The 27,095-nt window shown below is 44.1% G+C and overlaps 1 protein-coding gene across 2 annotated transcripts; it reads left to right on the forward strand.

The window, feature by feature from the left end:
- The first annotated feature begins 785 nt into the window (after positions 1–785).
- On the forward strand, positions 786–27,095 carry IMPA1 (inositol monophosphatase 1). Of its 2 annotated transcripts, XM_055128366.1 has the most exons (10): positions 836–877; positions 1,914–2,094; positions 3,950–4,032; positions 5,004–5,137; positions 7,058–7,162; positions 12,595–12,640; positions 15,309–15,417; positions 17,019–17,127; positions 21,539–21,690; positions 25,051–27,095. In XM_055128366.1, the coding sequence occupies exons 3-10, from the start codon at positions 3,970–3,972 to the stop codon at positions 25,164–25,166; spliced, it is 834 nt and encodes a 277-aa protein (XP_054984341.1). In that variant the 5' UTR covers positions 836–877; positions 1,914–2,094; positions 3,950–3,969; the 3' UTR covers positions 25,167–27,095. The 2 variants fall into 2 exon arrangements, with proteins under 2 accessions (XP_054984340.1, XP_054984341.1); XM_055128365.1 differs by lacking the exon at positions 1,914–2,094 and having other exon boundaries at positions 786–877.

Raw genomic sequence — 27,095 nt, forward strand, 5'->3', positions numbered from 1 at the left:
GCAATGCCGTTTGCATTATAAAGCAAGACTATCTTAATAGTAAAACTGTTCTTTCAAGAAGAGACAATTTAAGGGCAACTGGTTAATCTTGAATCTCAGATACTGCAACTTTATTACCTCCTGCTTTCCTGAATTTGGACTTTGTAGTCACTGCATTTTATTCTTTACTCTTGCTGCCTGACCCAAAGACACATGATTACTCTGAATCTTAATTTCCTCACCCTTTGGCTAATAGCTTTCTTAGTAAGTATGGCAACACTGAAGTAACATAATTATAAAAGAATACAATTGCCTGAGTTAGGGAAAGTTTTCAAAAACTGATAAGCAAGGAACCACTGAGGTTAGGGACAGGTGGTTCCGACCAACTATTAACGTACAAAAAATAGGTATAGCTAATAGCAAGTGAAAGTTGATAGATTGGCAGTCCAACTCTTTGTGTTGTGCCAAACCGGAGAAAGAAAAGGAAATGGGAAAATGGAAAGAAATTGAAGGCAGAGGGACGATGGGAAAAATTAATAGGAAAGGGAGTTGTAAAAATGTGCAGAAGAAACGAAAGGAGAAAGTAGCTAGAAGAGCCAGAACTGAGAACGAAAAGTCCTAAGGTCTCAGCTCTCAGAATTCGAGAGCTGGGGCCTGTGGGAGAGGGGGAGAGGGGGTGTTGGGGTGGGGGTGGGAGAGAACGGCGAGGTTCGGCGGGGGGAGGAGCCTCCCCGGGGTGAACTTGGGGCGGAGCCTCGCGGTGGGGCGGAGCCCCGAGCATCAGCCACGCCTCCATGGGCGGGACTTCCTGTGTCGGCTGCCCGGTCGTTCATCCCCGGAAGACGGGAGCCCCAGAGGCGGCGGGTCTGGTACAGGGCGCGGCGAGCACCCAGCCCAGGTGAGAGCCGCTTTCCGCGACCCACCGCGGCCCCCGTGCGGGCGCTGCGGGTGACTCCTGCGTCGGGAAGGCGCGGGGGCCGGGGGCGGTCGGGGTGGCGGGGGCGGCGCCCCGGGGCGCAGGCCGCGGTCAGCGGCGGGTCGGCGGTCGGGGTCGCGGGAGTGCACGAGCCTTGTGGCCGCCGAGGGCCCGCGGGTCCCGCCCTTTCCTCCGCGGGGTCGCCGATCCCAGCTGGAGCGACTGGGCAGCCCCCACCGGGGCCCCTGGGCAGCCCCCCGGGACCCCTCTCGGGCTCTGGCGCGCCTCCGGGGACAGGGGCGCAGGACAGCGCGGCGGTGGCCGTGGCCCGGGCGGATCCTGCCGGACGCGTTGCGGGTGGGGATGGCCTTTTGGAAAGGAACTTGGTGGAGCCGAGCCCCCGCCCTGGGGAGTTACTCTTGAAGAAGGCACTCGCACGCGCGGGCCAGATGCGGGAAAGGGGTTGCTGAGTGCTCTGTGAGCGGTGCTCCAAGTTCCAGCGGGAGCTTCCAGCTCCAGGGGCTTCTCCAGGCTTCCCGGCGCGCCTTCTCTCCTGGGGGGCTTCGGCCGCAGTTGCTGCCCGCTCTGATAACTCACACGGGACACCGTGGGCCCGCTGCGCCCCCCGCTCGCCGCAGGGGGCAGGTGTTCAGCTGCTTGGCTGGTTCCACGACCACCCACCTCCTCCCCGCAAACCCAAGGTGACCCTCTTGCTCCGTGTCAGCGCCGTGGATGTCACCAGCATCTATTCCCTTTGCTAAGGCGGAGAGAGATCTGGGCACCACTGGACCCTTCCTCTCTCCCTCGGACCTCCTATCTAGCCTGTTAACCGAGTTCCCCCCGACTTGACTTCCCAAAGCAAGCAGCCCTTTCCTGCCTTGCAGTTCAGATTTTCCCCCCTTTCCCGAAGCCAGGTGTCCTAAGTACTTACTGCACCCGAAGTCTCAATATCCTGACTCAACACGCCTGACTTCTTGACCCATATCTGTTCTCTCTTCCCTCCACCCCGCGGTCTAAGCTGTGCAGTGGGAAGTGATTCTTTGTGGCTCTTAAATCAAGATCTCATCTTTGAAGCCCTGGTCCCTCCCGGTTTCTCCCGGTCTTCTCTGAGCTCTCTCACTTGTCCTTCAGATCTTGCTTGGCTGATCAGATTCTCGGGAAACCTTCCCTCGTTCCTAACACCCAGTCGAAGCTCCCAGGTCACACACTTCTTTCTTGCATGCCTTTTATGCATGTTGGTGGTTCTGCGTGTAGTCTGTGGTTCTTGTGATTTAACATATACATACCCGTATTGGATATGCCAAAAACAGTAACAATAAGTCTCACAACGAGAGACGGTACTGGTGCCCGCTCGAACAAATAGGTGAGCGGGATGACAGTGACAATGAAACCATCCCAATAGAGGATTTAGGTGTGAGTCAGGCCTGTTTTATCCCCACTGTGGGGCATTGTGTATCAAGTACAACCACACCTATCAGTCACCTGATTAAACAAATCATGACCTCTGGGGATGGTTAATCCCTAAAAAGAAAGGGTCGCTCTTGAAATGGCTCTTTCCATTGGTAGGAGTTATTTTAGTGCTCCTTAGAAGGTGGAGATATGACTTGAGCAGTTTCTGGCAAGAAAGCAAAGATGTTCTGAGAACATCTAGCTCTGTTCATCTTGGAGCTAGGAGTAAGAGTTGGGAGGAGGAGAGTTAGGAAGTAGTACTTGCCGCGTCTAAGGAGTTGCTTCTGTAACTCAGAAAGGGGCTTGATTTGACCTGTTTGAAAGTCTTACCGTAGGAAGAAAAACGTCCCAAGGAAACAGCTCAGTGTGTGGGTCCTGCACCACTCTCCTCCCTGCCTTCTCCTGGTGGCTGTGGGGTGAGCATCCCTGGAGATGTCCCTGCATAGTCCTCCACTGAGGTTTTGTGTCAGTGGTTCTCAGTTACAGAGGAGACGAAAGTAGGGTTGCTTGCTAGTGATTCAGAGTGATGCCACATTCCCCCCCAATCCCGCACCCCCCACTCTGACAGTTTCAAAAGCACCACTGTGCTTTTCACTGTGTACTGATACAGACTTCAGAGAGTGGCCAGCTTTGCAGTGGTAAATTATTTTTATCTCTTTACCAGTCTGTGGAAAATTGGACACTTCAGAACCCTAAAATAAGTTTTCTGTCTGAAACTCAGTGAAGGAAATTTTTGTTTTGCTTTATTATTTTCTGTTGGTCTTGAAATTTTCCTTCCTTGGAATATTAAACTAGACTAGCAACACGCACACATGCACTCTTATGTATATTTAATTTTTGGTTTTTGCAGCTCCAGGTTTTGAACCCCAGCCTGAGCCACGTCCTCTATCCCAAAAACTTTAAAAAAAAAAATAAACCAGTGGACTTTAAAATCAGAATTGACTTCAGTTTCTGTGTTATTTATTTGTAGCCTTAAAGCTATTGCTCACCTCATAGTTTTAAGTTCTTCATCTTTACTACCTCATTGAAAAAATAAAAAATACCACATTTGTGGAGCACTGAATGGCCTGACATTGAGTTGGCATAATAATTATGTCTGTGGATTGTGCCATCTCCTTTCTTTCAAAGCTTGTTTTATTTCAGTCTTTCTTATTTTCATTTTATTTTCCATCCAAGTATTTCTTGTGAAGCTGGAGATGTAGAACAGTTTTTGCGTTTATGAGGAAAGCTTTGGGTTTAATCCCTGTTACCCTCTTTCCTCCATAAACTGTTTCTTATATCTTTTTGTCTTTTTCCCAAGTGAGTGCTTTTTGATTGTATGTTTGTTTTTTGTTTTGTTTTGGGGGTCATGCCCAGTGGTGGTTAAAAGACCATATGCAGTGCCAAGGATCAAATTATCATTAGCCTTTCTGCATGGCAAACACATTAACCCTGAACTATCTTTCTGGTTCAGATATAAGTTTTTTAAAGGGATATAAGAGTGAATCTAGAATAAGGAAAAGGGTGACTCCCCAAAGAAAGTAATTTACTAATTGATAAGCATCTGTGAGCGCTTGATTTTGTAGTGAAGACATTTAGAGTTTCATATATACTTTGTCCTTATAGGTGATAAATTTATTGAGAAGATGGCCGATCCTTGGCAGGAATGCATGGATTATGCAGTAACCCTAGCAAGACAAGCTGGAGAGGTATGAACAAAAATCTTGTGAGCCCTAATAGATGATGGTTATGGACAACATGAGGTTGGCTAGCTTATGAAATTTAGTAAATATTCTTTTTTTTTTTCTTTTTCTTTTTGGGTCACACACGGCCATGCATAGGGGTCACTCCTGGTTCTGACTCAGGAATTACTCCTGGCAGTGCTCAGGGGACCATATGGGATGCTGGGGATCGAACCCGGGTCGGCCGCCCTACCCACTGTGCAATCCCTCCAGCCTCAATAAACATTCTTAATAACCGGCATTTTCTGCATTCTGCTAAATATTTTCATTGTGGTGAATATTCTATTTTTATGTTATTAAACTTGTTTTGTGGGCAGGGACATACCTGGCAGTGCTCAAGGATTTTTTCCCAGGTAGGTCCTGGGAAATGAGCTGGGGCTCCCACATGCACAGCGCATATTCCAGTCCTTTGAACCATTTCCTGGCCCTCATTAAGCGTTTTTTTTTTGAGGAGTGTTCAGTGGGGATTGGCTTCCTCCCAGTGGTTGTCTGCTGACTAGACTGGACAGTTCAGTGCTAAGGCTGGTGATGTGGTACTGCTGAGACCTGAGGGGCAGGAGGCCACTAGGACTACGCCTGGTGATGCTCAGAGGGTCGGGGGTACCGGGGATCAATCACAGGTCTCTGAACATCCAAAATATACACCCCCGACAACTGAGCTAACTCCCTGATCCCTCACTAAACTTTTTGTATCGACAGTTGTGAATCTAAAATAAGATTAGGTACAACATCACAATCTAGTATGATTTACTAGATTATGATATTGTGCCTAGATGTCCATAACCACTGTAGGTATATATTACAGAAATGGTGTTGAGACAAATTTTAGAATATCACTTAAGACAGATTTGACTATTTCTGTATTTTATCATATAGTTTGATTGAAAATTACTGATGTGCTTTAAAAATTTTCTTTTCTTACCAAAACAAAATTTTAGGTGGTTTGTGAAGCTCTGAAAAATGAAATGAATGTTATGATTAAAAGCTCCCCAGCTGATTTGGTCACTGCTACTGATCAAAAAGTTGAAAAAATGCTTATTTCTTCCATAAAGAAAAAGTATCCATCACACAGGTATGTCTTTTTTTCTCTTTTTGTAAACATGGATATTTCTTATTTTATTCTCAAAGGATAAGATGAACCCCGGTTGAAAACAGTTTTTGGCTGTAGACACTGGAATTAACCTGAGTTAAATTCAGCTAAAAGGAATTCTTTCGGAGCCTTGCTTGAGAGCTGAATTTAGGCAGGTAGCAGGGAGGGAAGCTGAGGAGAACCCCCAGGAACCATTGCCAAGGTACTCTTGGCTCTGTGCTCAGGGCTTACTCATGGCAGTGCATGAGGAGCCATACGTGGTGCTGGGGATTGAACCGGGTTGGCCGCATACAAGGCAGGCAACTTATTTGTACTCTATTTCTTGCCCTCTAGCTTCCCTTTTGACTGTTGGCATTGGGTTATTTACCTCATTAAATCAAGCTAACAAACCCTGGGCAAGAACATCTGCCTGTTGCGCTCAGGCTGTTTGCTCAGTCTGTGGGCAGCAAACTGGGGAGATTAGGATTCCTGCACGGGAAGCAGAGACTTTGGCTGTTGTCAAGCCAACGTGACAAATGCCTATCATAGTCATGAATTAGAAATTTTATTTTATTCTCCATCATGCTTGCTTTGTCACGTTGGGAAGTGGTAGCAGATTTCAGAGAAACTATTAATACCTGAATTCTGAAAGGCATACAGGTCTTAATAGAAACCGCGTCATTATTTTCCAACTGTCACAGGGACAGTCTTACTCCCTGGTCATGCCACAGGTGAGTCTTGGTGTGTTAGCCATTGAGGTGGGAAATTGTCCAAAGGTCTGACTTAATATACTTCCAGTTAATAAATTGTATTGAACTAAGAGGAAAAATAGATTGCTAAAAAAAGATTATGATAGGGACCAGAGCAGTAGTACAATGGGTAAGGTGCTTGCCTTGCATGTGATTGACCAGGTTTGATCCCTGGCATCCCATATGGTCCCCTAAGAACCACCGGGAGTAGTTCCTGAGTGTTCTTTAGTGCAGAGCCAGGAGTGACCCCTGAGCATCTCAGGGTGTGCCCCCCCCCAATAAAAATAAAATAAAAATCTTATTTAATAAAACAGATAATGATAATGATTAGGGCAGGCTAGTGCAACTTGAGAGGGGCATAAAAGAAACTTGGGAAATAAGAAAACCCAGTAAACTCAGTCACTATTTACAAAATTCAGAGATATATAGCCAAGTGTGCTTTAGGGAAACAGAAGGAAAGAGGTCTTGGTGGGTGATTTGTTTTGGTAACGACATTTAATCTTACCTATTGCTGCATAGTAAATAACCTTAAGAATTCAGCAACTCCAAGCAACACCTGTGCACTGCCTCCCACATTTCTTGGGATCAGGAATAAGGGAAGTGCTTGCTTCGTACACGGTTCTCGCCCCGGTCTCATACAGTTGGCGCCAGCCGGTTCAGGGCTGCACTTTTCCCTGGGTCAACTGGGCCTGAAGTCTGGTTGCGCACATGATTGTGGCAGCCTTTATTTCCCCCGTGCTTATCCGCTGGCAGCTTCCCTGAGTCCCTCTCCTCCAGGCCTCTCACTGACTTCCTTCAGAGAAAGAGGGGAATGAAGAATTTTCGCATGACTTTGCCGGGGAGGAAGTAAGGCTTTCTACCTTCTCCAGCCTGAAGGAAACAGTCACCGTGGTGGGGCTGGAGCGATAGCACAGCGGGTAGGGTGTTTGCTTTGCACACAGCCGACCCGGGTTCAATTCCCAGCATCCCATATGGTCCCCCCAAGCACCGCCAGAAATTATTCCTGAGCGCATCAGCCAGGAGTAACCCCTGTTCATCGCCGAGTGTGACCCAAAAAAGAAAAAAAAAGTCACCATGGAAAATTGTGGTCATGTTCCACAGTAGACTGTGTAGCTCAGGCGGCTCTAAGGGTGGAGTGAGGCAAAGATTCAGAGTTTGTTCTTCTTGCTTTTAGTTTCATTGGCGAGGAATCCGTAGCAGCAGGGGAGAAAAGTCTCCTCACAGACAATCCCACGTGGATCATTGACCCTATTGACGGAACAACTAACTTTGTGCATAGGTATGTCTTAAAATTGTAGCATTGTAATTGGTATTTGTGTATTTACAGGGTGTGACTTTAGAGCGTCTGCTCCTTAGACTGTTGTGGTCAGGATCCCAGATGGAATGTGGGGGAGGGGTGACTTGAAAAATTTGACAACAGTAAAAAGCTTTCGACAAAGACCAAAGAGTAATTCAAAATCAACTCTATTGGGAATTCAGAGTGTTTCTGGCATCCCTCAGGGGAGTGATGAAATATTCATGGTGGGATCTGTGCAGTGAAATGCCTGTTCACCATTATTCTCCCTGTTAAAGCCATGCAAAAATATAAACGAGCAACATTACTGCTTTATCAGGTAAGGAGCAAGTAAGGTCAGTATTGGATGATGGTAGGGGCAGAGAGGTAGTTCAGGAGAGAAGGTGTTTGCCTCGCACAAGGCGACCCCAGTTTCATCCCTTCCCCTGAGCACTGCCCCCTCTATAAGAAAAAAAAAGAGAGAAAAATCATTCAGAGCCAAATGTTATACTACTGTAGAATTGATCACCAGACCTATCTTTGAATCTTGGTGTTCTTTATAGCTTTTATAGACAGACTTTATGACTGTGGGCAAGTTATTTAATCTTTCTAAGCTTTAGATTTGTTTTTTGTCTATGAAATGATCATTAACAAAATTTAAAAAAAATTAAAAAAGGTAACATTGGTTATCTATATTTGTTTTAGGAGTCTATGTTCACCCTTTGCAAATGTATCTCCCAACGCCACACATACCAGCAAAGCCCCCGTATCTTCTTAGTGTCCACTGCGTCTGGGCCTCTCTCCCTTCAGTCCCTCCAACCTGCTACCCCCTTGCCTCTCTGGGAACCCCAGTTCTACAGTCTGAGCCCTTCATGGTTTTGTTTTCATTCTGTGTGTTCCCGTGCTTCTCTGCGCTATAGAAACCTCTTGGCAGAGATTTCTTCTACACCTCTGTGTCTCTCTGTGTAGACTGAGAATGAGATCGCTAGTATTTGACTTTTTACTTCTGACTTATTTAATACATAGGCGTGCATGTATCTTTTTTTTTTTTTTATTGAATCACCAAGTGGAGGGTTACAAAGTTCTCAGGATTATGTCAGTTATACAATATTCAAACACCCTTCCCTTCACCAGTGCCCATCTTCTATCACCAACCCCCCCAGTATATCTGCCGCCCCCTCCCACCTCCCTAGTCCCCACCCTTGTACGTGATAAGTTTCACTTCATTTACGCTTATCTCGATTACATTCCATGTTTCAACACACAACTCACTACCGTTGCTGGGGTTTCCCCCCAAAAAGAAAAAGACAGTCCTATTGCCAATGAGGCATTTGATAGTTCTCCATTGCTAAGAATATAGAGATATTAAGTCCTGCTGTTTGTTACATAACTTTTCTTTTTCCCCCTTGCCCCGCGCCACCGAGTTCACGCCTGTTTAGTAATCGCCACGCTGTCTGACAAAGGGAAAAAAACCGAAGAGGATGGTTATTTCCCGTCATCAGCCGGCGTGGGGCTCTGGCTTAGTTGATAGTCTAGTAGAGTGTCTGCAAGAAGTTTCTGGAACCAAAGGTCTTGCGCTGATATCGGCTCCGGCTCGAGATACCACCAGCGTGCCGCTGGTCCATGTACCTAATTTTTCCCCTTATTTCCCATTCCCACGCCACCAGGTCTGTTTGCTTAATGGACATCACACTATGTTTGACACCACGCCACGTTTCTTCCCGAGAAAGAAGGATATTTCTTCTCAGCCGGCGTGGGGATATAGCTTAGTTCAGTCTAGAGAGATGGCTACCATTTTGATTGCCTTCAATATTTCAACAAAATACTTACTATTCTTGTTAGGATCACCCACAAAAGTCCGACCCATTAAGAAGGAACCATTACATATTGCTGATACTAAGATGACATTAGGCCGCGCGGTTTTGGGTTTCTGTCTAAAGTCCAGGGAAAAAATTGAAGGAGAGAGAGAGAGATTTCCACACGGGAGACCTGGCGGAAACTCTCAAGTCACATACTGCAGGTTGCTGGTGGGCTGCTGGTGTCCCTAGCAGCTCCCTCCTCTTCGTCAGTCATTCTGGGGGTGCGGGCGCGGAGAAATGGGAAAGCCCACGTGGCTGCACTCTCTTTAAGTGTCCGATGTGGGCGGAGACCGGTACTTCCCCGCCCTCGATCCCCCGCCAGCCGCGCCTCACATTTGGGTGCGTCTCTCCATTTTGTGCTCAGAGAAGTGGGGTAGATGCTGTGCTGTGCCCAGGAGAAGTTGAGGGAAAGAGAGAGAGATTAAAGCAAAATAAAAAGAGAAACGCCGGGCCCCCACACGGGGGACCTGGCGGAAACTCTCAAGTCACATACTGCAGGTTGCTGGTGGGCTGCTGGTGTCCCAAGCAGCTCCCTCCTCTTCGTCTGTCATTCTGGGGGTGCGGGTGCGGAGAAATGCGCGTGCATGTATCTTTGAGGATTATTTTTATATTTATTGACTAGATAGCAGGGAGTGGAGTCAGTTGTATCTCTTGGGAGATTGACTTTAAATATTAAGTGGCCATATTAATGGCACCTGCTTCTTAGAATTGTTAGGATTCAGTGGATAGTACCTTTATAAAGAGCTTACGCTTGGCACTCAATAAGTATATACCTCATCTTATTGGTACTAGAAGAAATTATTAGTGGGCATTTGCTTTTCAGCTATGAAGCATCAAGTTTGGGTCAGAGTTGAGTAACAACTTTTTCTGTACAATTTTTTTTTTTTTGGCCACACCTGATGATGCTTAGAGGTTACTCCTGGCTCTGTACTTAGAAATTATTCCTCACAGTGCTGGGAGACCAAATTGGATGCCGCGAATTGAACACAGGTCAGCCTCATATGAGGCAAATGCCCTCCCCGCTCTAATATCTCCCTGGTCCCTTTTTTCTGTACAATTTAAACCCCATACTCCAAGTAGACCCAAGTAGTCCAGGTTGTGGGAAATGACTAAAGAAACAATCATTTGTTCAGATAAGGGGTTGATATCAATGGTATATAAAGCACTGGTTGAACTCTACAAGAAGAAAACATCCAACCCCATTAAAAAATGGGGCGAAGAAATGAACAGAAACTTTACCAAGGAAGAAATACAAATGGCCAAAAGGCACATGAAAAAGTGCTCTACATCACTAATCATCAGAGAGATGCAGATCAAAACAACCACGAGATACCACCTCATACCACAGAGACTAGCACACAGCCAAAAGAACAAAAGCAACCGCTGTTGGAGAGGATGTGGGGAGAAAGGGACCCTTCTACACTGCTGGTGGGAATGCCGACTGGTTCAGCCCTTCTGGAAAACAATATGGACGATTCTCAAAAAACTAGAGGTTGAGCTCCCATTTGACCCAGCAATACCACTGCTGGGAATATATCCCAGAGATGCAAAAAAGTATAATCGAAACAACATCTGCACATGTATGTTCATTGCAGCACTGTTTACAATAGCCAGAATCTGGAAAAAACCCGAATGCCCTAGAATGGATGACTGGTTGAGGAAACTTTGGTACATCTGTACAATGGAATACTATGCAGCTGTTAGAAAAAAGGAGGTCATGAGTTTTGTATTCAAGTGGATCGGCATGAAAAGTTTCATGCTAAGTGAAATGAGTCAGAAAGAGAGAGATAGACATTGAAAGATTGCACTCATCTATGGCATATAGAATAACAGAGTGGGAGACTAACACCCAAGAATCGTAGAAATAAGTACCAGGAGGTTGACTCCATGGCTTGGAGACTGACCTCACATTCTGGGGAAAGGGCAACTCAGAGAAGGGATCACCAACTATAATGTAGTTGAAGGCCATGTGGGGGAAGGGAGTTGCAGGCTGAATGAGGGCTAGAGACTGAGCACAGTGGCCACTCAACACCTTTATTGCAAACCTCAACAGCTAATTAGAAAGAGAGAACAGAAGGGGATGCCCTGCCACAGTGGCAGGGTGGGGTGGGGGGAGATGGGATTGGGGAGGGTGGGAGGGATGCTGGGTTTACTGGTGGTGGAGAATGGGCACTGGTGAAGGGATGGGGTCCCGAACTTTGTTGAGGGAAGCATAAGCACAAAAGTGTATAAATCTGTAACTGTACCCTCACGGTGATTCACTAATTAAAAATAAATAAATTAAAAAAAAAAAGAAACAATCATTTGGAAAAAAAAATCATGATCAGCTAAATTTAAAAAAAATTTTTTTTGAAAAATAAAATAAAGGCTAAAGCTTTTTATGCTCAACAGCTATGAAATGGCATCAATAGCTATGAAATGGCAGGTAGTGCAAGGCATTGAGGGCCAGTTTCCAATGCAAGGGCCGGTGTTTTCCCATGCCAGCAAACAATAGAATGCCTTCTAGACCTCAGCTGCAACACCTGCAGCTTAATTCAGTTCTGTGCGTGACAGAAGGAGATGACATAAGATTTCACAAAATAAGAACTCGCTCCTTTGGTGCTCTCAGACCTCGCTGTGGTATGGCCAGAAGTGATCTGCAGTGCCAGAGATTGATGACAGCAGGGTGGCCACGCCCAGACATTGGTGCCAGGATCACACCGGGCCCGTATGGGACGTGGGATTTGAACTTGTGGCCATAGGCTTGCGAGACAGAAGGCGCTGAAGCCGCTGAGTTACTCCTCTAGGCCCCCAGAGATCATTTGGTTTGTTTTTGGGTCAAATCAAACAGTGCTCAGGCCTTCCTCCTGGCTCTGGGCTCGGGTCACTCCTGGCGGAGCTCCGTGGGCCATAAGGGGCGGGTCCATCGTGCCATGGTACCCGCTGCCCTGTGTTCCCCCACCTTCTAGCCCACAGATAATGGCTTACCCCCGGGTTTTACTTGTCTGGCAGGGCGGGTGACCAATGACCAGGCTCCTTCTCTGGCCTTTCTGGGCTATTCTTCCTCCCCTCTCCCTTCCTCTCCTCTCCCTTCCTCTCCTCTCCATTCCTCTCCTCTCCCTTCCTCCCCTCTCCCTTCCTCCCCTCTCCCTTCCTCTCCTCTCCCCTCCCTTCCTCCCCTCTCCCTTCCTCTCCTCTCTCTTACTTCTTCTGACGGCCGCAGGCCTCCACTGCAGTGTGCCCTTGAGTTTGTTGTCTTGAGCTCCACCATGGACTTGCTTCAGTGTTGTCCCCTGTTCATCTCTCTTTTGTCCATTGACTTCTCTTACAAGGAACCTGAAAGGGAAGGAGGGAAAGTGCTTCTCCTTCTGCACCACAGCCTCCCTGAGGATTAGCGGGGTATCCCACCCCTGCCCTCTCCCACTGTGGACAAAAGATTGCCTTGTTCTCAGGCAGAGGGCCCAAACTGTTCTGCAACATTGTGTAAGCAGTTATATTAGGGGAAAAAAATACTTCTCTTGAAAGTGAATTCTGTTATGATAACATTGTATCTTTGCTTTTTTTCTCTCCCCTCCCTGCCTCCGCCCCCCCCCCCCCCAGATTTCCTTTTGTAGCTGTTTCCATTGGCTTTGTTGTGAATAAGAAGGTATGTTGTTTCAGTTCACGGTTGCTAAAGGTTGAGTGCTCTTCTTTTCTGAGAAAGAGTAATTGTGTTTTCATAATAAATTCAGGGTTGTGTCTATGTTGAATTTATATAGCTGCATTATTTCGAAATAAGGTATAGAACTGTTAAAACTGCCAAGATACTTCTTGCCAGTGCAGAAGATTTAATGTTTTCTGAGAGGCAAGAATTATTAAAAACAAAAACCCAAACAAACAAACAAACAAACAAAAAACACCAAATAGCTGAAATTCAATGTAATACTTAATCCCTTTTCCATGTCTGATAGAGTCAAATGCGAGAGGAGCTGCGGTCTCCCCGGCTGCAGTGGAGAGAGTTTGTGCTGGAAATGCTAAGATAGTTGGCAGTGCAGGAAAACATGGGAAGGTTAGGACAGACTCAGGGGCCGGACCAAGGCTGGAGGATGGCGAGAATCTAGACACTTGCTGTATCTAACCCAGTAGAGTAAGATTTGTAGCCATTGCATTTCCTTGCTACTTGACTATTTGATCAGACGGTAGAGGATGGTATCTTCCTTGCCTTTCTCCCGAGATCTTGTGGTAAGTATGGTCAGCTTGTAAGCAGGAGAGTTAAAGTGTCTCTGAAAGTAAGGACAGTTTAGTACAAATGCCACCATAGCCACAGGGCTGTGTTTATCTGTGAGAACATCCCAGGAAGTTGTGGGAGTGCTTAGTCTCAGCAGCCCCAGGCTGTTACTGTCCCAGCCGGTGAATTGGCAATTCAGTGCCAGTTAAGATGCACAGACCGATAAAAGATACTATGTGTTATGGAATTATGACAGTAAAATAACAAAACGGGTAATGAATTTTGCAAAATGCTCTCGTGTGGGAAATTCTTAGCAAAAGAGGTCTTAGAACTTGGTCTTCACCGCTGGGACTTGGGAGAAAATGAGGGCTTGGCCAGGTAAAGAAGAAAAGCATTTCAGTGAGAGCTTGCTGAAGAGCGTGATGTGTGTGGGGAAGGGGAAGGTATTCAGGGTGAGTGACGCCTGGGAAGGGACAAGAGCAGAACTGAAGGGGAAAGGTAGGTATTGTCATGCCAGAAAAGTTAAGCTTTCCTTCTTTGGCCATTCCCAGTGGTGCGCAGGGCGTACTCCTGGCTCTGCACTGAGGGACACCACTCCTGGCAGGCATGGGGGGGCTGTACGGGATGCTCAGGGTTGAACCTGGATGGCTGCGTGCAAGGCAAGCGCCCTCCCCACTGCACCATCTCTCCAGCCCAGTTAGTCTTTATTTTTAAGCTGCGTGAAACAGTACAGGTTTTTAATTGCAGAATCACAGATGATATTGGCCACAGAGAGTGGTAGAGAGAGATTTTAGTGGAGGTGTGGGTGATTTGGAACCATGCTGGGGCAGTGACAGTAAGCAAGGAATGCTAAATTCAGAACGTGTTTTCAACAAAAAATTTGAGGGGGGAGTGTTATGTAAGAAAGGAATGAGGTATAATCTGATATGCCTAGTTTGTTTGTTTTTTTACCTCTTTGAGGTTTCTGCAACTCTAGGCTCTTTTGTGATGACCGGGGTTGATGGCAGCCTCAGTTTTAGGTGGTAGTTGAAGTTGTGGAATGGTAAGGACCAACTAGTAAGGATACAGGGAACTAACAGAGAAGTGGAATGGAACAATGAAAAATTGAAAAAAGCCACCAAAAAATCTGAGATACACAGCTGGTAGGAGTTAGGCAGAGAAATTCCTGACAAAGTGACACTAATGAAGGGTGTCACACAGCCCCCCAGCCCGTCTCCCCAAGAAAACTTTTATGGGGAGTGTGAAAAAGTCAAAGCAAACACTCCTTAAAAGGTAGAGGAGGCAAGTGAGGGGAAGAGTACCCGCCTGGAAGTAAGTGTTCACTTAAGGAATAACAGATATCCTCTCACAAACACGGTGAGTGGGCTTCTAAGAGAAACGTCAGTTCCCTTTGCCCCTGCCTGTTTCTCTGACCCCTCTTCCCGTTACGCTTCCAGGGTCAGATTTTGATGTGCTAAAAGTATCCCTGTGATTGTTTAATGAGCTGAAACTTGCTCCTGCTTTCCTCGGACTCACCTAATCATGCTTCCCCCTGATTATTGCAAAAGGAGAGGTCTTGAGGGGGTCTCTCATTCTCCAGAGAAGGCCCTCCGTCAGCAGGGGCTTATTTTGTCTCCGTCGGTGCAGTTTCGGGGGCAGAAGCCAAGTTGTAAGATAGTAGCTGGATGGTAGTGAAGGAAGCAGGGAAGAAACTTGGAAGTCTTGGTGATGGCAGGAGACATTTTGGGAGAAGGAACCAGAATTGAAATCCAAGAGAGGAGGGAACCTCAGTTGATGGACAGTTATTCAGAGAAGAACGAAGGGGTAGGAGTGATAGCAAGGCAGGAAAGATTCATATTAGAAAACTTGAAAGACATATCCTTGTCTGGGGCAGAGGCCAGGTGGGACCCCTCGGGCTTATAAAATAAAATGGATTTGTCAGGCGTCTTGGATCCCAGTTTGATTTCTTTCCTCCGATTCCACTGGCAATCAGCATTTGAACATGGCACAATTTTACGTTTAAAAACATTGCTGAGTAGGCTCAATTTTCTTGCTGCTGCCTTAGAAAAACAATTCCGTGCTGAAAAATACTCAGGTTTGGCCAAAGAAACTTGTTTCCCTTCCGCAGATGGAATTTGGAGTGGTGTACAGTTGTGTGGAGGATAAGATGTACACCGGCAGGAAAGGAAAAGGTGCCTTTTGCAATGGCCAAAAACTCCAGGTCTCCAAGCAAGAAGGTAGCTTTATCTAATGTTTTGTTCACTTAATGTACAAATTGTATTTTACGGTTGTTGAATGTTAAGCTTCAGTGTTTTCTGTCAACGAATATGTAAATTGTGTTTGTTTTCCCTCTACTTTTTAACGTCAGCCTTACCGCCTTTGGATGTGGTGGAGGAAGCTGGAAGGGCAAGTGTAGCTGAGCCAACAGTTCAGGCCCCGTGTCCGGCTGGCACCTCGGGCACTGGAAGAGGACCGCCACTCCTTGTCCTCAGAGAGTTCATGCTTTATAGTTCTGGCCACTGCAACACAGATCCTTTGTCGAAACCCTCTGTGCTCTGGCCCCATTGGTGCCAGTCATTAGGTTGTAAATTGTGGAAAAGTTTGTTAAAGTCAGAGAACATAAGAAGCGATACATACGCTTTTTTTTTAATGAACTTGATTGACATTCTCATTATTTCTATGTGATGAATGTTTGAGATTTTTAGTCACATTTTACCATTAATATCAACGCACATTTTCTTGTAATTCAGATTTTTGTGGATGCACCAAAACTTAGATACATACAAAGCAGTCTTAAGTTCAGAATCCTCCTGCATCTTTGTATTTTCTGTTCCTAGTCAGACATTTAATTCGAAAGCAAACTTTGGTAGTTCATTCCCTTTTAAAACCTTAAGACCCCAAAGGTTGGAAGATCCATTCAATCTGCAATATAAACTTGTGAAAGAAGTTTGTCTATCTCACAGTGATTCAATTTAAAAAGTTAAAAAAAAAGAAAAAAGAAAATTAGATACCCAAGACTTAGTAAAACCAGTTAATTTAGGAATGAAAAAGGAAAAAAGTGCTTTCTAAATCAATACAAATACTATAGTTGTGTCCTGCAGAAACTTGCTTTATTTTTTTAGATTTAAATGATAATAAAAACCAGTTATCCATTGGTTGAATTGAAAAAAAAGTGTTTCAAATTCCAAGAAATGCAATAGCTTTTACAAAAACAACTCTTTGCATTTTATTTTTATTTACTTTACATAGTGTTCAGTGGGTAATTACATGTAGAAGCACAGCAGTAGTAAACAGCTTGGATTAAGCTGGCAGCTACATTGCCACTGGTGGGAGGGATGAAGCAAGGGGTCACGCTGGTGGGACTCGGCCAGGTGTTTTGAAAGTCAATCAATCACTGTTTCAAAGAGAAGTGGGAAGTATTAGATAATCTCAGTTTAGTAAATGGGGATCAGGTCAGAGAGTTGCTACATAATTTTAACTTTGGTTTTATTACTTTAAATCTAAGTATATAAGTCAAGTGTTTCTCAACTCCACTTCTTTGTGTTAGAAGTTTCTGCTTGTTTCTGGCTATAAGTCCAGGCATGCATACTGGCTGGTGAAATTCTTTCTACCCTTCTGGAGGGTGGACAAAGAAGTAGAACCTTTTTGATATTTATAAAAAAAATCACTGGGGGTAGCAGATTTATCAACATCTTACTGTTTGAAGCTTGGAAAGAAAACACAACAAAAATCAGAACAACTAATAAAAATGTCCCGTTTTATTCTCAATTATAAGTGTGTATTTTTTTGTATCACTTCTTCCTCTTAACTCTGGTTTATTGAAAACATTTTCTTCCAGATATTACCAAATCACTCCTGGTGACAGAGTTGGGCTCCTCCAGAACACCAGAGACAATAAAAATTGTACTTTCTAATATGGAAAAGCTCCTTTGCATTCCCATTCACGGGTAAGCACTTTCTATTTCTTCTTCCAAAATTCTACCAAACTTTGCATTTAAGGAGTGAATTTTCTTTCAGAAATGAAGTGTTTTTACACAGATGGTATCAATACTTTTTGCAACACAATAGTGATTCCACAATTTAATTTTAAAACATTTTTAGGAGGACAGGGAGTGGGGGCAGGGCTTGGGGCCACACCAGGCGATGCTCAGGAGTTACTGAACTCAGAAATTATTCCTGGCGGTGCAGGAGGGGCCATATCGGATGCCAGGGATTGGCAGGCACTGTACCCACTGTACCAGCTCCCCAGCCTCCTAAAACCATTCTTTGAAAAATAATTTTATTCTTTTGGGTTTTGGGCCAGACCTGGTGTTGCTGGGGGCTGCTTGTGGCTGTGCCTAAGTGTAGGATATCATTGGTTTGTCCTTTCTCCCTTGCCACAAAGAGTTTGGGCATATCTGGTAATAATCTCTAAACATTTTAAGACAACATTGATATGCCCTGTTCTCCTTGCCACAAGGAGCTTAGGTATATCGGGTCACGCCCATCAAGGTGCTCCCAAGTCACTCCCATTCCTTTGTCTATCCATAACCACTTCTATCAGCTTTTCTCCTAATCAGACTCTGTTAATTTGTAAGGTCAGACCTTGCTAGGACAATGAACTTGTATTGTAAGTTAATATTGCCTTGCTCCTCTCCTTATGTCTTTTGAATAGTTTACTTTAAAGCAATGTCCTTTTTGTTTGGACAAAGAAAGACAGTTGTTAATATGCTTTGGTAACCTGGGATTTAATTGGCTTCAAATATTATTCACTCCTGGGCATCTGCTTTCTCGACTTGAGCCTCAGCTGCCCTTACTTTGTAGCACTCCCAAAAGCAGTGTCCCGACGAGGGACAGGACGGACCCAGGGCAAGCTGTGAGTTATGTGCTACCGTGACATCGAGATGGGCCTGGCCAAAGTGCCTAATGCTTAACTATAAGTTAAGAGCTTGGTCATGGACAAATGCTGTCATGATCCAAAAGCAATGATGAGACTAGGACCCTGCTAGGGATAGGAAAGACTAATCTGACCTGAGCACTGTAGTCTGAGATCAAGATGATCCCAGGAGAGCAATTCTATAAGCTTAATGCATCTCTTGCTTTGTCCATACAAAATGATTGATATTATGAATGCTTATATGTTAGTTGGACAAGGAGAGGAGAAACACACCCATGGGATTCCGCTCTTGGGTGGGTGTCCTGCTGAATGAGAATCTGTCCTAGAAGAAGCATTCCTTGAGGGAAAGAACTTTACCCCTATTGATTGTGACTACACCTATGTGTAAGCCCCAACCCCTCATGCTGGGGGATATAACTAGGCTGAAAGAGTGGGCTGGGGGTGAGTTCCAGATCCACTCCAGTGATCTGGAGAAGCCAGATCCAGATCCAGATCCATAGGAGAAGGAGAATGAAGTAGCATGGGGGAGGAAGAAGCAGGAGGAGAATCCTGGTGGGATTGGAATAATGGGAATGGAATAAACTGCAACTGAGACCAACCAGCCTGGCCCTCGTTCCTTCCTTCGCCTCCTCATCATCACCATCAAACTCCCCGGGGTGGGGGAAGTGGCTGGAGACTACCGAACGTGGGCAGCAGGAGAGATAGAGCGCCACTGCCCTGTGCCCGGTTCGGTCCGTCCCCCTCTTCTTTTTTGTGTGTTTACACACCTAAGGGTCACTCTGGCATTGCTCAGGTAATCTGTATGGCACTAGGGGTCAAAGCAGGCTGGGCTACATGCAAGGCAAGTGTTTGATTGCTCATTCAGACCCTCAAATTATTTTAAACTTAAAAAAATTCGCAAAAATGAAATACAAAAATCTTTTTACCCAGATTCACCTGTTGTTAATATTTTGCCCCATTTACTTTATCATTTTCTCTCTTTTTTTCTCTTTACATGCACACCTTTCCCCTGCTCAAATAGTTTAGGGATAAATTTATTTGTATCATTTTTGTTGTTGTTTTTGTTTTGTTGCTATTTGGGTCATACCCAGTGATGCTCAGGGGTTACTCCTGGTTCTCGACTCAGGAATTACTTTTGGCGGTGCTCAGGGAACCATACGGGATGCCGGGGATTGGACCCGGGTAGGCCGCGTGCAAGGCAAATGCCCTACCTGCTGTACTATTGCTCAGGCCCCGTATCATGGTTCTTTACCCTTAAATAATTCAGTTTGTTTTTTTCTGAGACTAGGGATATTTTCTCCTGTAGTTGCATAGAAGTATCCACTTCTTATACTTACTTTCTATCTAATTGCATTCATAGTCAGTTTTGTCAGTTGATCTAACAGTGTCCTTTGGTAGAAGTTTTCTTTTTGCAGAGCAAAATTCAGTCTAAAGTCAGATGTTACATTTAGTCAAGTCTCTTGAACATCTTTAAATCTGGAGCTTTTCAGAAGCCTAAGAAATTGCCCATTTCCTTGAAATTTTCAAATTATTTGCAGAGATATACAGAAATACTTCAAATTATTTGCAGAGAATTTTTTATATTTGGAGGTCAGACTCACAGTTCAGTTTATTTCTAATTTCTTTCCAGTACTCAGCAGCAGTGGTTTGTCTCACATTTTGTTTATTTGTGTTTCTTCTTTTTTAAAATAATCATTACTTTTGAAAAATACCTGCTTTGTTGTTTTTTCCCAGCTATGTGGCAAGTACTTGCCCAGGCTAAAAATGTTATTTATGGTCCTTCTGCATTACTTTGTGTGTATCTTGAATAAACTTTGTGGAGTTTTGCTTTATAATCAATTGAAATAACATATTTTTTAATGAAAGCATTAGGCCTGTTTGGAGGAGGTTGGGGCTACACATTCCTGACTGTGCTCAGGGGTTACTTCTGGCTCTGCTTGGGGACCATATGTGGTGCAGGGAACAAATTCAGCCGTGTTCGAAGCAGACACCTCACCTGCTGTACTCTCTCCTCCCCTCTAGATCTGTTCTTTTTAACATGACTTTTGTCTGATCCCAGTTCTGTCATTTTTTGATATGAGTGTCTTATAGTCATAATGCTGTAGTGTTATAGTTATTACACTTTTTTGATGTTTCTCATATATTTCTTTTATTTGTGAAATATTAAGCCTATTCTAGTGGTAATAATCACGGCCTTACTAGCACATACCTCTTTGCCCTTTTATTGGTGATGTTAACTTTGACTGCATTTGATAATGGTAGACCATTATAAAGATGCTTTCTTCCCATTGTAGTTGGATATCTGAGCAAGATAATCTAATACATATAATGTCATCCTTTCATCATTTCTTTGCTTTTTTGGGGAGGGTGGCGGGTTCCATTTTTAATTCTTTGAGTGCTCTCCATATTGTTTTCCTAAGTGATGGAACCAGACAACATTCCCACCAAGAGTGATGAGTATTTCTCTTTTACTTCACTCATTTCTTTTTTTTTAAATTTTTTAAATTTATTTTTATTATTTTTTAAATTTTTTAATTGAGTCACCATGTGGAAAGTTACAAAGTTTTCAGGTTTAAGTCTCAGTTATACAATGCTCAACACCCATCCCTTCACCAGTGCACGTATTCCACCACCAAAAATCAAAGTATAGCTCCACCCCGTCCCCCCACGCAGTTTGGAGAGTCTCTGCCTGTAATGGTCATAAGTCTGTTCATGCTTGCTGTACCTTAGTATGTTTCTGAGGACAGAGACCAAGCAGACCTGCTGATGGTGATCTTACCAGGCAGGTTTGAGTGTAAGTAGAACCCAGGCCGTATTATAATCATGTCCTGATGGCACAGAGTTGAAAATTCGCAACAGAAACTTTACTCTCCTGGAAGCTATTTGTATTGTTGGCTTTAGTTCCTGGATTTAAATAAATATGAATATAAACCCGTGCCAGTATAGTTAGACTATAACATTGTTTTAATTTTCCTCCTGAAGACTTTTAAAAATACTCTATTAAGTCATTGCTTTGTGAGGATTAATTTAACCATTCATGTATCACTGTATCACTGTCATCCCGTTGCTCATCGATTTGTTTGAGCAGGCACCAGTAACGTCTCTCATTGAGAGACTTATTGTTACTGTTTTTGGCATATCCAATATACACGGGTAGCTTGCCAGGCTCTGCCGTGCGGGCTCCATATTCTCGGTAGCTTACCGGGCTCTCCGAGAGGGGCGGAGGAATCGAACTCGGGTTGGCCGCGTGAAAGGCGAATGCCCAACCGCTGTGCTATCGCTCCAGCCCAACCATTCATGTAGTAATGATAATTAAATTTTAAGAATTGTTATTTTAAAATTAGAAATGACAAGTTTTTACCATCCTCTAGATTGGGCCAAACGATCAGTCATCACTTGAACTGAAGGTAAGGAGGAAGATCTTCTTTGGAGTTCTGATTTTTTCCCCCCCAGTCATCATGTTTTCAATTGTTACCTGTTAGGATCCGAGGCGTGGGAACTGCAGCTGTCAACATGTGCCTGGTGGCGACTGGAGCCGCGGACGCCTACTACGAGATGGGCATTCACTGCTGGGACATGGCAGGAGCCGGCATCATTGTCACCGAGGCTGGCGGGGTGCTGATGGATGTATCAGGTAAAATACGGAAAAGGCTTTTTCTCTTGGTTGCTCTTTTCCATATAATTTTTTTCCCCCTTTTAAGTGTTTTATACATTTTATACTTGAGCTCTTAAAAGACAAATAAGCTACTTAATTTTCTGCAAAATCAAACTAATAAATGTTGGGGAGAGAAACAGGTGAAAAGCTAATAGTTATGTGATGCGAGTAATGATAAATGACTAAGCCTCTTCAAATGTGAATACCACAAACTCTTTCGAGGCTGCAGGAAGTCTCGAAGGTCACTGAGTCTGAGCGTTTTACCAAGAGTGGTGACCTTTGTGGGAATTGATAACAGACTTTCTCTGTCATCATTTTTGCCTGGGTCCTGGAGAGGTTAAATGTGTGTGTGTGTGTGTGTGTGTGTGTGTGTGTGTGTGTGTGCGCGTGTGTGCGCGCATGCGCGTGCCCGGGGTGTTGGGCATGGTGTCCAGGCCAGCTGTGTGTACCCTTACCTCCTGTGCCATCTGTCCAGCCTCTTTATTGTAATTCCTAAAAAACAATTTTCCTTAAAATAAAACACACCCAGCACACACAAAACGGTTGCAGAACAGTTCTCTCCTGTGCCAGGTGCCCGGATACGTTGTGCACCAGGTCCCGGCAGACGTGGGGCCAAGGATGACGGGCACAGGGAGAAACTCCCTCTGGGAGCAGCCAATGGCTGTTCACTTGATTGTCAGATACGTGTTTTATAGAGGGTCTCGGCTTACGGGAAGGCCCAATCACATAAAGTTCAGTACTTTGGGCCTGCCACCTTCCGTACTCTGCTTTGCCCCGTCCAATCCCACTCAAGGCCAGAGGCTGCGGTTAGGGTGACCTGCTAAGCGTACGTGACAGTTTTCTGTGTCAGGGGTGCATGTGACCAGGAGGTCGAGTGAGGCTCAAGGCCGGACACCCGGTGTGGGCACCCTGTTCTTGCCAGCTTTGCCTAGCTACTCCCTTCTGCGGGCCTCGCTTCAGGACCGCCCTGCAAGGCTGGGTCTTACCTGCTCCAGTGCCTGTCGCCATGCTCCGCACGAAGCACAGATTTTGGCCCGAAAGAAACTAGTGCCTTATTTTCTTTTCCTTTTCAGCTTTATATATATACACACACACATATATATATATGTATATGTATATATATGCATGTGTATGCATGTGTATATATATATGAATGAGATATATCATTCAATATATATATATTGAATGAGATATCTCTGATATACAACATTGTATAAGTTTCAAGTATACAACATTTTTGCTATATTTATGTTGTAGTGTTATTGCTATTGCAACAAAGCCAACCCTAATTTAGAATTGAGCATTGTATTAGAGCATGTTTCAGGGGCCCTTAGTTCACTGAGGATCCAATATATCTGCCACCCTACAGATTTATTTGCCCTCCTTCTCCTTTCTGGGAATTGTTCATTGATATTCTGATCTAGTGGTGTATTTTGTTTTATTTAGGTAATTAATCTTTATCTGGTGTATCTCACTAAGCATAATACCATCGAAGGTGCATGTATCTTGTGAATGACAGAATTGTATTTTTAGGCTTGTTTTCATTCTGAGGGACCACCCCCAGCAGAACATACGGCTAACTTTGGCAGTGCTTGGGGACCAGGATGGGTGCCAGGGCCAAGCTTGGGTCTGTCATGGGCAGGGCAAGTGCTGAGCCTGCAGTCTGATCTTTCTAGCCTCCAGAATTATATTTTGTTAACAGCTGAATTGGGCTTTGTTTAGGAACAGATATGCCTGTATCTGTATCTGTCCTAGTTTCTTTATTCATCAACCACTTGGCATAATATGTTTCTCTTTTTTTTTTTTTTTTTTGGCAATGCACAGGGGTTACTCCTGGTTCTGCACTCAGGAATTACTCCTGCCGGTGCTCAGGGGACCATATGGGGTGCTGAAAATAGAACCTGGGTCGGCTGTGTGAAAGGCAAACACCCTACTTGCTGTGTTATTGCTCCAGCCCCTGTTTCCAGTTCTTGACAGTTGTAATACTGGAGTAACCTTGGTGGCGAGTATGTTTCTTAGTGTTTTTTAAAGAAGTTTAGGCCATGCCAGCAACGCTCTGGGACTACTCATGGCTCCGTGTTTGGGGGATCTTGAGTACCGGGGCTCAGACCCAGGGCTCCCGCATGGAGAGCGGATGCTTTCGTGCTCTGAGTGATCTTCCTGGCACCAGAATTAGTGTTTTTGTATTTTCCCAGTGAATTTTCTGAAGTGGGAGAATGGAGTCATTTGGAATTTCTCTTTTTTATTTTCTTTTTTCTTTTGCTATTTGGACCATATGTGACTGTTCGTAGGACTGACTTATGGTTCTGTGCTCAGGGGTCTTGGAAGAGCCACTAATGGTACCGGGGATCACAGTGGCACCAAAGCCTTGATACCTGTGCTGTGTCTCTCTCCCTCTCTGCTCAATTTTAACTGGCCTGTTCCTTTTCCCAATTTTTGAGTTTGTTTTTTAGGGTTTTTTTTTATTTATACTTTGGATATTAAGCCTTGTCAGACGTATGCTGTGCAGCTGTATTCTCTTAGTCAGTAGGATGTCCTTTCATTTTAGCACAAGTTATTTTGATCTTCAGGTAGCCAATACTGCATGGCGTATTTATCCTTTTGTTTATTTTGGTTTCGGGGCCACACCAGGTAAAGATGGGGGCTATTTCTCTTTTCTTTCTTACCTTTTATGAGGGAGTGTGGGGACTGCATTCAACAGTGCACAGGACTTACCCCTGCACCTGTGCTCAGGTCTCATTCCTGGTGGGGCTCAGGGACCCTAGCGGGTGCTGGGGATTGAACGAGGGTTGTCCGCATGCGAGGCGAGTGCCCTGCCTGCTGTACTCTCTCTCTGGCCACAGTTTTTTTTAAGAGTATTAAAGTATACAACTGACAATAGTACATATTTTTATACTAGTTTCGTAGGCATTATTTTTGTTCAAGATATTAACTTTGAAAACTGCATTTATTCATTCCCATTGTTTGAATAGGAACAGTGTTAAAGTATTACATGTTTGTTTATATGTTAGCTAAGTATGTCAGTCAGGATCATGACTGAAAGGATTAATAATTTGATCACTGAGGAACTCTCCCTGAGGCTGGAGCGATAGCACAGCGGTAGGGCTTTCGCCTTTCACGCGGTCGACCCGTGTTAGATTCCTCCACCCCTCTCAGACCGAGAGTATCGAGCCCGCACGGCAGAGCCTGGCAAGCTACCCGTGTATACTGGATATGCCAAAAACAGTAACAGTAAGTCTCTCAGTGAGAGACGTTACTGGTGCCCGCTCGAACAAATCGATGAGCAACGGGATGACAGTGACAGTGATATTAACGTACCCATTTATACTTTGATTTCAGGTGGACCATTTGATTTGATGTCACGAAGAATAATCGCTGCAAACAGTAAAACAATAGCAGAAAGGATAGCTAAAGAAATTCAGATAATCCCTTTGCAAAGAGACGACGAAGATTAATCCGAGCAGCATCGCGTCCTCACAGTTGCTCCCGCCCAGCTGTGCTCTGCACACCGCTGGTCTTCCACAGTGCAGACGTCTGTCTCAGGTGTCTAGTCTGGTTGGTCTAAATTAGTATGACTTTCCAGGGTCAAAATTTGCAGCTTCCATATCCTGTTGAGAGTAGGTATATAAGAATAGATGAAGTATTTTGTTGTTTTAAAAATCTTGTGTATGTAAGAGTTGCATGGAAGAATGATCACTTTGAGAGAAATAATATAGTTTATGAGATAAGGTATCTGTAAAATAGCAATTTTGGTTTTCTGAAAAGAATGAGCTTCTAATATGTTGACTTACTGCTTCTATATATATAAAACCCTTTTTTATTAGAAAGTGAACCATATTTTTGTGTGTGATTTTTGGGCTACAGTGGTGGTTTTCAGTGGCTTCACGTGGTGTAAAATATCAGACTGGGGCCTCGAATCCTTGCCTCATGCATACACGTATGTTTAGCACTTTGAAATATCTCATTGGAGTGCTAAAAGTTAAAGTTGGGTTTTTTTGTTTTTTTTTTTTTGCTTTTTGGGTTACACCTGGCGATGCACAGGGGTACTCCTGGCTTTGCACTCAGGAATCACTCCTAGTGGTGCTCAGGGGACCATATAGGATGCTGGGAATCGAACCCAGGTCAGCCATGTTCAAGGCAAACACCCAACCCGCTGTGCTATCGCTCCAACCCCTAAAAGTTTAAGTTTTAAGAAAAAATTCTCTTTAGTTCTTAAAGCCATATTTAAATTTATAAAAATTTACTTCCTCAAATACTATTTCTTAGTAGAAAAACTTACTTGTTTTATTTCTTCATGTTCAGGTAGCATCTATCAAATATAAGAGGTTAAAAAAAATTCATCGAAAGAATGGAGGTAGCAATTACTGGTAATAGAAGTACATGAAGTAATTAAGTCAGCATTCTGTATTTAACTTCAGGTTTTGAATTTTAGATTATCCACTCACTCATTTTATATTTCACATTCCTATTTCTTAACACATTTCACTTTACCTTATCATTTCAGTGGTCCGACCACCAGCTAGTCTTCCCAGTCGTGACATTTCTGCAGATAGTATATTTTTCAGAAACAGCCACAGTGTTTGTTTGGATTTCTTTAAAATTCAAGCGTTAAAGAGAAGAGACTTTCCCCCAGAACAAACGTCCTTCTCAGTTGTCTGCTATAACTCGATAGAGCGCGGTGTTATGTTAACATGAAGTCTTGTTTCGTGTTTGAGCCATGCCCAGCGGTACCCAGGGGCTCCTCCTGGTTCTGTGTGTGGTGGGGGTGGGAGGTCACTCTTGGCAGTGCTCGGGGTCCGTTTCCTGGGGATCAAGTGCTGGGCCTCCGGCGTGCGCAGTGTGCTTTGCCTGTGCTAGCCCTGCTGAGCTCCCTCTCCCCGGCCCTGAGCTTTAATATTTAGGTTTTCAGGGTGGGCCTGCGGATCTGTGTGTGCACAGGAAGCCTCCACCCTGGCAAATACACTGTTACTATTGAGTTCAACTTTTTATTTATTTTGTTGTCACAAGGTTCTATTTGCTTTTTAGTAGTTTTTGGCCTTGTCAGACTCATAAAGAAAATTGTTTCGGTTTATAGATAATTTAAAAAAAATGAATTTATTGCTAGCCTGTACCCTTGCCATGCAAACTGTTGATTTTTAATTTCAGTTCATGTTAGCACTGTTTTGCTAAAATGAAACATGCTATGAAGTGTTAAAGATAAGGGGTTATGTAATTGTTATTCATAACTAACTCAGTAAATAGATTAATCTTAAGATTTGAGCGTTATAATTACTGTATTTGTACTGTTGTTCATGAACAGTGAAAACATATACTGTATTCCAAGATAGGTTTTTTAATGAATTTATTTTAATTAATAAGAAATAAAATTTTAAATTAAAATGTAA

The sequence above is a fragment of the Sorex araneus genome, chromosome 2 (genome assembly GCF_027595985.1).
Source record: "Sorex araneus isolate mSorAra2 chromosome 2, mSorAra2.pri, whole genome shotgun sequence".
Taxonomy (NCBI): Eukaryota; Metazoa; Chordata; class Mammalia; order Eulipotyphla; family Soricidae; genus Sorex; species Sorex araneus.